Source organism: Amyelois transitella, chromosome 28, assembly GCF_032362555.1.
Source record: "Amyelois transitella isolate CPQ chromosome 28, ilAmyTran1.1, whole genome shotgun sequence".
NCBI classification, from domain to species: domain Eukaryota; kingdom Metazoa; phylum Arthropoda; class Insecta; order Lepidoptera; family Pyralidae; genus Amyelois; species Amyelois transitella.
The window spans coordinates 2,419,480-2,432,147 of record NC_083531.1 but is presented as its reverse complement, the minus strand read 5'-3'; the positions used below and the strand labels follow the sequence as shown (position 1 = coordinate 2,432,147).

The window sequence follows — 12,668 nt, the reverse complement described above, 5'->3', positions numbered from 1 at the left end:
GTGCTTGTTCTATCTTTTTGTTTTAGACTTTTAAGTATATATTTTTATAAGTAGGTTTGACGACAGGACAGATACGTATGAATTAAATGGAAATACTGCTTCTATTATGTGTTATATTATTCCGTGCCTTTATGCACAGCACCACTGATTGCAACCTGAGTTTGGCGCTTTTACGTTTTATAAGACATCTATGTCAGTTGTCACTAGCATGTCACAACACAACAGCTCAACCAACTGCGGTGGACTCAGCGGTGTTATTTGTTTACTTCTTGGTTTCCTTTCCTTATTGTGCGGTTCCTTCTTTTTTTTATTTTTACAATCTAAAGTCTGGAAAGCTGTTATATATTGCAGTTTATGTTAATCATAGATTACTTTTACGTAATCAAAATACTAATAACACACAGATTCTGCTGTTCTCTTTTCTAACTACATAATGGGTTGCGACTCTAGTTTTTGTGGAGAAATCGATGAAATTCCGGGAATATACGTAGATAATTTTGAGAAATATGATACACAGGCATATTTCCTCAGTCACGCACACACGGATCATACTGTGGGCCTCTTAAACACAGTGAGATATGGTGATAATAAGAATTCAGAATTTGCAAACTTCCTCGCAAAAAAAAGAATATCTATTTACATGTCAGATGTTACCGCCAAAATATTTGAACATGAATTTAGTGATTTAGCCCCTTTCGTGAAGCCTTTAAAGATGGGTAAGTATATGCATTCTGCATTTTGGTTTAATCAAGCTGGAAAACGATCATGATATATATAGATTGTCCTTAACTAATAAGTCAACCTTAAACTTCCACAAGCCAGAAGAAAAAGAGGTCTGGCTGTACCTGATGTGCTTATCTTTACTAATATTATAAAGCAGAAAAGTTTGTTTGTTTGAATGTGCTAATCTCAATAACTACTGGTTTGAATTGAAAAATTATTTTTGCATTGAATAGGCTGTTTATCGAGGAAGGCTTTAGCCTATATAACATCATGCTGCAACTATAAGGAGCAAATAAATAATGGAAAAAATTGGGGGAAATTATTCATCCTTGAGAGCTTCAATGATGCCCAAAATAACCATTCCAAGTGGACGAAGTTGCGGGCACATCTAGTACAAATATATATGGGACATTACACAGATTGAATTACCTACCAGGATTCGAACCTGTCGGTGTCATAGGCAAGAGACTTCCACTGCTCCACAGAGGCTGTCAACTTGAATGAATTAAGTTAAAAGAAAAGCTTATAAACTTAGGATTCTTTCAAGTGATAGGCTAGCAACCTGTCACTATCTGAATCTCAATTCTATCGGTAAGCCATTAATACTGATAATGGCCTTCAAGCTAAAGGACCACCCCATTTCTTTCCCATGGGTGTTGTAAAAGACGACCAATGGAATAAGCTTTTGTACTTGGGGTTCTTCTTTTAGGCAATGGGCTAGCAATGTGTCATTATTTGAATCTCAATTCTATCATAAAACCGAACAGTTGAACATGGCCTTCCAGTATTTTGAATACTCTGCCTACCATGTAAAGGGAAAAATATGTATAAAAATTGTATATCCATGTATTTTCAGGTGAACATAACATATTGACGTTGCCCAGTACTGAGAAATATGAGGAAGTACATCTTGGTGTCACCCTGATTCCAGCAGGGCATTGTCTGGGTTCAGCGATGATTTTGTTTCAAACAAACAGAAAGACTGTACTGTATACGGGTGATTTTAGGTGAGATACTTGTGAAAGAAGTGAAGTGCCGTGTGGTTCCCGGCACCAATTCAAATTCAAAATTTTTATTCATTACTATAGGATACTTCATATCGCTTAATAATTGTCAAAACGTATGGTTTAACAACATTGGTTGACGTCAAATAAATTACTTAAAACTAAGTTTACTGCCGCTTCCAAGGCGTCAGTGCAGAAGAAGCGGTAAAAAACTGCACTGCAGCATTTTCTTTAATATAAATAACATACAAGTCAAACTAAATAAAAGCTTTTAAAAATAATGTGACCACTCAATCTCTTCTTTCCCATGGATAATGACGTGATAATATGAATAAATAAATAATAAATATATACGGGACAAATTACACTGATTGAGTTAGCCTCGAAGTAAGTTCGAAACTTGTGTTACGAGATACTAACTCAACAATACTATACTTTATAGTAAATACCTATATAGATAAACATCAAAGACCCAGGCCAATCAGAAAAAGTTCTTTTCTCGTCATGCCTTGGCCGGGATTTGAACCCGGGACCTCCGGTGTCACAGACAAGCATACTTCCGCTGCGCCACAGAGGCCGTCCAGTCCGTCTCATCCGTTCCAGTTTTGAATGAATCAGTCATCATGCCTATTTATTTATAATTACAGGTATACACAAAATGATGTTAAAAAAATTCGTGACCTACACAATTCAAATAATCGTAATGAACCAATTCATATAGACACGATATATTTGGACACCACATTTCTGACAATAGACAAAGAGGACTTGCCAAGAAGGTCAGAGAGCATAGACTATATGCTCAGAGAAATAAAATACTGGCTGGAGAGAGGTGACGAGTTCAAAGTAGCTTTGGAAACTCCTGCTAAATATGGATATGAATGTGTGTTTAATGATATTTTTGAAAAATTGGGTAGGCAAGTCTATGTGGTGGACGCGAAGTGGTCTTTATACAGGTAAGATCGAGATAGAGAACAAAAATTTTTAATAGTAATTTCTCATAAGTTAAAATATTTTCTACATATTTTGTGGGCGATGACGATGGTAAGAAGTATGTAACAAATTTTATAAATAGAGTACTAGCTTTTTCGCGGGGATTCAGTCCCTTGAGAATTTCTAAGGGAGTTGCCTATGTTTTTTCAGAGTCGTTTACCTGTCTCTGTGACAAATATTAATGAAAAAAGGTAGAGTAGTTTTTGAGTTTATTTGTTACAAACAAAAGAATAAAAATACATATATTTTCTGTTTATTGTTATATGCAAATAAAATGAAATCATGAGAGAATTGGACGTGTTTAGTTTTACCGACGATATCCGATGACTGTTAGCGCCATCTATTACCCAATTTTTTCCAATAGATGGCGTTAAAGTAGTAACATTAATTTAACTTCTCGAAATTACTGAAGTACTGGTTGAGATTTGAAGCACTTAAAAATATTTCGCTAAAGGCGACTAAAGGAGAGGTATGTACACTTGAGATTCTTCTTTTAGGCGATGGGCTAGCAACCTGTCGCAATTTGGATCTCAATTCCATCATTACGCCATGCCTTTTATGTCTTCGCGTGACTGTCGACTCTGTCTACCCGGTAAGGGATAAAGACGTTATAACATTTATCTATGCATGTTTTATTTGTGTTTCAGCAAAATGAAAGCCCTACCAGGCGTAACGAACGACAAGAACCTCATAGACATTCACAACTGCGCTTTCAATTCCTCGGATCACAGAAATTGTGAAATACCGTTTCGTCATAAATATATATTTCTAACTATACGCCTGTCTGCTATGAAATGGAACGGGTACAAAATTGAAGATATACCTTTGGAAAAAATCGCAGGCAACAAAATGAGTGTATGCTTCAGTACTCATTCTAGTCGAAGTGAATTGATATATTTCGTGAATCATTTTCAACCAAACAAAGTGATAGGTTTTCCTAATGAATATGTTCTGAGTGAGTCCACTAGGGAATGTGTGGATGTCGTTTTGTCTCCTGTCAAAAAAAGGAGGGTTAAATTGTGAATGTTAGCGGTACAAAGCGTGCAAGTTAAATTTGACAAGAATTTTAAAGTAAATGGACTTTTTTTTTGTTTATGTTTTAACTTATGTTGTTAAACATATATTTTTATACTGACATGATGATATTAAGTTTATATTATTATGATGAATTGAATTTTAAATTATATTTTTAACATGGAATTCAATAAAAAGCATTGGTCTGTGATTAACGTATGACATTAATAAATTCTTTAAGAATTAAAATTTAGAAAAAAATCTTTGTTTTTATTTATTCCTGCGAATGTGGTAAGAGGCGATAAAAGGATAAAAGTACACCAATAAATTATATCAGTTTCTTTTTCAAGCATGAAAAGATAAATGAGTGTGGAGAAAGCGGGAGAGGCCTGTAAGGATTGTAGTAAGTGGAAATCCAGTCTCTGCCTACCCCAATGGGAAACAGGCGTGATGGTATGTATGCACTATGTAGCCGTACTTTTACCCTTTGTCAAATAATTGTACAAGACTTTTTATGTTTTATTAAGATTATGATTTTGTCGCAAAAAAATCTGTTTTTTTTTATATTGTTCAAAAAAAATCCCAAGTTTATAAGCCTATCCCTAAGTCGCCTTTTACGACGTCTACGGGAAAGAGATGGAATGGTCCTATTTTTTTTATATAGGTGCCAGGAACCTCACGGCACCAAAAAAAAAAATTATGAAGGTATGAATATTGTTCCCCGCATACGAAGTCTGGGCCAAATGCTGATAACATTTGATTACCTAACTATGTAATGTTTTATAAATTGAATAAACTGAGAAAAAAAAACAAATTTTGTAATTAGCAGTTAAAACATTTTTACGTGTTTCGATAAAATTATTGGTAAGTGTTTAAATATATAGGTACTGTTTAAATTGCACGACAAGCGACCATTCGACTAATGTTTCGGTACATTATTTTATTGGGTAAGTATAAAATACATACATATAGATATATACATATGGTCACGTCTTCATCTCTTGTGGGGTAGACAGAGACAACAGTATTGAAAAGACAGAAGACATATAAGAGAGAAGATAGAATTATGATTCAAATAGCGACAGGTTGCTAGCCCATCGCCTAAAAAAAGAATTCCAAGTTTGTAAGCCTGTCCCTTAGTCGGATTTTACGACATCCGTGGGAGAAGGAGTGGTCCTATTTTTTGTAGTATCCCGGCACGGGAACCACACGGCACAACAGTATAACATACGTACTATATGTAGATATGTTTATACATACCTACATCAATTCAGGTAGATTGAACCAACAGCTTCGCAAATTATCTAGGATCACTCCATCTCTTTCTGATAGAATAGAATAGGTTTATTTTCAAAATTTGATACAAGGTACCACTTATTGAAGTCTCATCACTTAAATCCTACTAATATTATAAATGCGAAAGTTTGTAAATATGTATGTTTGTTACTCATTCACGCAAAAACAACTGAACCGATTACGATGAAATTTGGTATGTAGGTAGCTGAAGACCCAGAATAACATATAGGCTATTTTTTATCCCGGAGTTCCCGCGGGATTCCACGCGGACGAAATCGCGGGCGGCCTCTAGTACCTACTTATATATAATACTCTTACAGTATTATGTCGGTGAAGTTAGCATAACAACTTTCAGCATATCAAAATTTTATGAGAGTTCTATTCGCATCCACAATAGTTCTATAGTTCCTGGTGGTTTTTAGAAAAAGTTCTAGTAAAATGAATTTTTTAAAAATTTTTGAAAAAATGATATGCCAACTTCCGGTAGCATATCATTTCGGACAAATTGCAATTTTTTTGGTTGTTAATTATTCATTAGGATCACTTTTATAGTTCTAGGTACTTCTAACAAAAAGTTCTGGCTTATTTGCTTCGGAAAAAAATAATAATGGGAACATGTACCTAGACGACATGATTTCACAAAATTGAATAATATATTTATTTAACTGTTACAGAAGAAAAAAACTTTCTTGTTTTAAGTCTTGTACACCAAATCAAAATAAATATTGAAATAAAAAACTGTGTGAGAATAAAAACAAGCCCAAGACGGATGAAAGTTCAATTTAACGGTATTATTATGAAATTCTTTCGAAAGAGTAAACATTTTATTCTAGCAAAATACAAACTGCAATAATACTGTAAAAGTGTAACTCATAAAAATCATAAATCATAACAAATAAAAACATTTTTTATTACAGAAACATCAATCTCTCACAATACTATCACCATATAAGTACTTTGATGAAATTACCGATGTTTGTAAAACATCTAGAAAAAAAATATTTTCTAAGTCTAGGCAATCAGAACTCTTCTGTTTTACATAGAACAGGTATATACCTATACACAAACATCAAAATCTAGACCAGAACTCTAACAATACTATCAGCATATCAAGGGTGAACATCAATACTTTGATGAAATTATCGATGTTATTAAAACATCTAGAAAAAAAATATTCTGTAAGTCAAGGCAATCAGAACTCTTCTGTTTTACAAAGAACAGGTATATACCTATACAAAAACATCAAAACCTAGACCAGAACTCTTACAATACTATCAGCATATCAAGGGTGAACATCAATACTTTGATGAAATTATCGATGTTATTAAAACATTTAGAAAAAAAATACTTTGTAAATCTAGGCAATTAGAACTCTTCCGTTTTACAAAGAACAGGTACATTCCTATACAAAAACATCAAAACCTAGACCAGAACTCTTACAATACTATCAGCATATCAAGGGTGAACATCAATACTTTGATGAAATTATCGATGATATTAAAACATCTAAAAAAAAAAATATTCTGTAAGTCAAGGCAATCAGAACTCTTCTGTTTTACATAGAACAGGTATAAACCTATACAAAAACATCAAAATCTAGACCAGAACTCTCATAAAACTATCAGCATATCAAGGGTGAAATTCAATACTTTAATGTAATTATCGATGTTATTAAAACATCTAGAAAAAAAATATTCTGTAAGCCAAGGCAATCAGAACTCTTCTGTTTTACATAGAACAGGTATATACCTATACAAAAACATCAAAACCTAGACCAGAACTCTTACAATACTATCAGCATATCAAGGGTGAACATCAATACTTTGATGAAATTATCGATGTTATTAAAACATCTAGAAAAAAAATACTTTGTAAATTTAGGCAATAAGAACTCTTCCTTTTTACAAAGAACAGGTACATTCCTATACAAAAACATCAAAACCTAGACCAGAACTCTCATAATACTATCAGCATATCAAGGGTGAACACCAATACTTTGATGACATTATCGATGTGATTAAAACATCTAGAAAAAAAATATTTTGTAAGTCTAGGCAATCAGAACTCTTCTGTTTTACATAAAACAGGTATATACCTATACAAAAACATCAAAATCTAGACCAGAACTCTCATAAAACTATCAGCATATCAAAGGTGAACATCAATACTTTGATGAAATTGTCGATGTTAATAAAACATCTAGAAAAAAAATATTTTGTACGTCTAGGCAATCAGAACTCTTCTGTTTTACATAGAACAAGAACATCCCTATACAAAAACATCAAAATCTAGACCAGAACTCTAACAATACTATCAGCATATCAAGGGTGAACATCAATACTTTGATGAAATTATCGATGTTAATTCAACATCTAGAAAAAATATTCTGTAAGTCTAGGTAATCAGAACTCATCTGTTTTACCTAGAACATCAATAGATCTATACAAAAACAGCAAAATCTGATCCAGAACTCTCATATTACTATCAGCATATCAAGGGTGAACACCAATACTTTGATGACATTATCGATGTGATTAAAACATCTAGAAAAAAAATATTTTGTAAGTCTAGGCAATCAGAACTCTTCTGTTTTAGAAAGAACTGGTATATACCTATACAAAAACATCAAAATCAAGACCAGAACTCTTATAAAACTATCAGCATATCAAGGATGAACATCAATACTTTGATGAAATTGTCGATGTTAATAAAACATCTAGAAAAAAAATACTTTGTTAGTCTAGGCAATCAGAACTCTTCTGTTTTACAAAGAACAGGTATATACCTATACAAAAACATCAAAATTTAGACCAGAACTCTAACAATACTATCAGCATATCAAGGGTGTACATCAATACTTTGATGAAATTATCGATGTTATTAAAACATCTAGAAAAAATATTCTGTAAACCAAGGCAATCAGAACTTTTCTGTTTTACATAGAACAAGAACATACCTATACAAAAACATCAAAATCTAGACCAGAACTCTAACAATACTATCAGCATATCAAGGGTGAACATCAATACTTTGATGAAATTATCGATGTTATTAAAACATCTAGAAAAAATATTCTGTAAACCAAGGCAATCAGAACTCTTCTGTTTTACAAAGAACAGGTATATACCTATATAAAAACATCAAAATCTAGACCAGAACTCTCATAATACTATCAGCATATCAAGGGTGAACATCAATACTTTGATGAAATTATCGATGTTATTAAAATATCTAGAAATAATATTCTGAAAACTAAGGCAATCAGAACTCTTCTGTTTTACATAGAACAGGAACAAACCTATACAAAAACATCAAAATCTAGACCAGAACTCTAACAATACTATCAGCATATCAAGGGTGAACATCAATACTTTGATGAAATTATCGATGTTAATTCAACATCTAGAAAAAAAAAATATTTTCTAAGTCTAGGCAATCAGAACTCTTCTGTTTTACATAGAACAGGTATATACCTATACAAAAACATCAAAATCTAGACCAGAACTCTCATAAAACTATCAGCATATCAAGGGTGAACATCAATACTTTGATGAAATTGTCGATGTTAATAAAACATCTAGAAAAAAAAATATTCTGTAAGCCAAGGCAATCAGAACTCTTCTGTTTTACAAAGAACAGGTATATACCTATATAAAAACATCAAAATCTAGACCAGAACTCTCATAATACTATCAGCATATCAAGGGTGAACATCAATACTTTGATGAAATTATCGATGTTATTAAAATATCTAGAAAAAAATACTTTGTAAGTCTAGGCAATCAGAACTCTTCTGTTTTACATAGAACAGGTATATACCTATACAAAAACATCAAAATCTAGACCAGAACTCTTACAATACTATCAGCATATCAAGGGTGAACATCAATACTTTGATGAAATTATCGATGTTATTGAAACGTCTAGAAAAAAAATATTCTGTAAGCCTAGGCAATCAGAACTCTTCTGTTTTACAAAGAACTGGTATATACCTATACAAAAACATTAAAATCTAGACCAGAACTCTCATAATACTATCAGCATATCAAGGGTGAACATCAATACTTTGATGAAATAATCGATGTTATTAAAACATCTAGAAATAATATTCTGAAAACTTAGGCAATCAGAACTCTTCTGTTTTACATAGAACAGGAACAAACCTATACAAAAACATCAAAATCTAGACCAGAACTCTAACAATACTATCAGCATATCAAGGGTGAACATCAATACTTTGATGAAATTACCGATGTTTGTAAAACATCTAGAAAAAAAATATTTTCTAAGTCTAGGCAATCAGAACTCTTCTGTTTTACATAGAACAGGTATATATCTATACACAAACAGCAAAATCTGATCCAGAACTCTCATATTACTATCAGCATATCAAGGGTGAACACCAATACTTTGATGACATTATCGATTTGATTAAAACATCTAGAAAAAAAATATTTTGTAAGTCTAAGCAATCAGAACTCTTCTGTTTTACAAAGAACAGGTATATACCTATACAAATACATCAAAACCTAGACCAGAACTCTTACAATACTATCAGCATATCAAGGGTGAACATCAATACTTTGATGAAATTATCGATGTTAATTCAACATCTATCATCAGTTCTTTGTAAAACAGAAGAGTTCTGATTACCTAGACTTACAAAATATTTTTTTTTTCTAGATGTTGAATTAACATCGATAATTTCATCAAAGTATTGATGTTCACCCTTGATATGCTGATAGTATTGTTAGAGTTCTGGTCTAGATTTTGATGTTTTTGTATAGGTATATTCCTGTTCTATGTAAAACAGAAGAGTTCTGATTGCCTTGGCTTACAGAATATTTTTTTTCTAGATGTTTTAATAACATCGATAATTACATTAAAGTATTGAATTTCACCCTTGATATGCTGATAGTTTTATGAGAGTTCTGGTCTAGATTTTGATGTTTTTGTATAGGTTTATACCTGTTCTATGTAAAACAGAAGAGTTCTGATTGCCTTGACTTACAGAATATTTTTTTTTTTAGATGTTTTAATAACATCGATAATTTCATCAAAGTATTGATGTTCACCCTTGATATGCTGATAGTATTGTAAGAGTTCTGGTCTAGGTTTTGATGTTTTTGTATAGGAATGTACCTGTTCTTTGTAAAACGGAAGAGTTCTAATTGCCTAGATTTACAAAGTATTTTTTTTCTAAATGTTTTAATAACATCGATAATTTCATCAAAGTATTGATGTTCACCCTTGATATGCTGATAGTATTGTAAGAGTTCTGGTCTAGGTTTTGATGTTTTTGTATAGGTATATACCTGTTCTATGTAAAACAGAAGAGTTCTGATTGCCTAGACTTACAAAGTATTTTTTTTCTAGATATTTTAATAACATCGATAATTTCATCAAAGTATTGATGTTCACCCTTGATATGCTGATAGTAATATGAGAGTTCTGGATCAGATTTTTCTGTTTGTGTATAGATATATACCTGTTCTATGTAAAACAGAAGAGTTCTGATTGCCTAGACTTAGAAAATATTTTTTTTTTTAGATGTTGTATTAACATCGATAATTTCATCAAAGTATTGATGTTCACCCTTGATATGCTGATAGTATTGTTAGAGTTCTGGTCTAGATTTTGATGTTTTTGTATAGGTTTGTTCCTGTTCTATGTAAAACAGAAGAGTTCTGATTGCCTAAGTTTTCAGAATATTATTTCTAGATATTTTAATAACATCGATAATTTCATCAAAGTATTGATGTTCACCCTTGATATGCTGATAGTATTATGAGAGTTCTGGTCTAGATTTTGATGTTTTTATATAGGTATATACCTGTTCTTTGTAAAACAGAAGAGTTCTGATTGCCTTGGTTTACAGAATATTTTTTCTAGATGTTTTAATAACATTGATAATTTCATCAAAGTATTGATGTTCACCCTTGATATGCTGATAGTATTGTTAGAGTTCTGGTCTAGATTTTGAATTTTTTTATAGGTATATACCTGTTCTATGTAAAACAGAAGAGTTCTGATTGCCTAGACTTACAAAGTATTATTTTCTAGATATTTTAATAACATCGATAATTTTATCAAAGTATTGATGTTCACCCTTGATATGCTGATAGTATTATGAGAGTTCTGGTCTAGATTTTGATGTTTTTATATAGGTATATACCTGTTCTTTGTAAAACAGAAGAGTTCTGTTTGCCTTGGCTTACAGAATATTTTTTTTCTAGATGTTTTATTAACATCGACGATTTCATCAAAGTATTGAAGTTCACCCTTGATATGCTGATAGTTTTATGAGAGTTCTGGTCTAGATTTTGATGTTTTTGTATAGGTATATACCAGTTCTTTGTAAAACAGAAGAGTTTTGATTGCCTAGACTTACAAAATATTTTTTTTCTAGATGTTTTAATAACATCGATAATTCCATCAAAGTATTGATGTTCACCCTTGATATGCTGATAGTATTGTAAGAGTTCTGGTCTAGGTTTTGATGTTTTTGTATAGGTATATACCTTTTCTTTGTAAAACAGAAGAGTTCTGATTGCCTAGACTTACAGAATATTTTTTTTCTAGATGTTTTAATAACATCGATAATTCCATCAAAGTATTGATGTTCACCCTTGATATGCTGATAGTATTGTAAGAGTTCTGGTCTAGATTTTGATGTTTTTGTATAGGTTTATACCTGTTCTATGTAAAACAGAAGAGTTCTGATTGCCTTGACTTATAGAATACTTTTTTTTAGATGTTTTAATAACATCGTTAATTTCATCAAAGTTTTGATGTTCACCCTTGATATGCTGATAGTATTGTTAGAGCTCTGGTCTAGATTTTGATGTTTTTGTATAGGTATATACCTTTTCTTTGTAAAACAGAAGAGTTCTGATTGCCTAGACTTACAGAATATTTTTTTTCTAGATGTTTTAAAAACATCGATAATTCCATCAAAGTATTGATGTTCACCCTTGATATGCTGATAGTATTGTAAGAGTTCTGGTCTAGATTTTGATGTTTTTGTATAGGTTTATACCTGTTCTATGTAAAACAGAAGAGTTCTGATTGCCTTGACTTATGGAATACTTTTTTTTAGATATTTTAATAACATCGTTAATTTCATCAAAGTTTTGATGTTCACCCTTGATATGCTGATAGTATTGTTAGAGTTCTGGTCTAGATTTTGATGTTTATGTATAGATTTCTACCTGTTCTATGTAAAACAGAAGAGTTCTGATTGCCTAGACTTAGAAAATATTTTTTTTCTAGATGTTTTACAAACATCGGTAATTTCATCAAAGTATTGATGTTCACCCTTGATATGCTGATAGTATTGTTAGAGTTCTGGTCTAGATTTTGATGTTTATGTATAGATTTATACCTGTTCTATGTAAAACAGAAGAGTTCTGATTGCCTAGACTTACAAAGTATTTTGTTTCTAGATATTTTAATAACATCGATAATTTCATCAAAGTATTGATGTTCACCCTTGATATGCTGATAGTAATATGAGAGTTCTGGATCAGATTTTTCTGTTTTTGTATAGATATATACTTGTTCTATGTAAAACAGAAGAGTTCTGATTGCCTAGACTTAGAAAATATTTTTTTTTTCTAGATGTTGAATTAACATCGA

General features: G+C 31.6%; 1 protein-coding gene across 1 annotated transcript; it reads left to right on the top strand.

Moving 5' to 3' along the window:
* The first annotated feature begins 197 nt into the window (after nt 1-197).
* LOC106134369 (protein artemis) lies at nt 198-4,229 on the top strand. Its single transcript, XM_013334395.2, has 4 exons — nt 198-716; nt 1,580-1,730; nt 2,375-2,683; nt 3,368-4,229. The coding sequence occupies exons 1-4, from the start codon at nt 434-436 to the stop codon at nt 3,741-3,743; spliced, it is 1,119 nt and encodes a 372-aa protein (XP_013189849.1). The 5' UTR covers nt 198-433; the 3' UTR covers nt 3,744-4,229.
* Nucleotides 4,230-12,668: the final 8,439 nt, after the last annotated feature.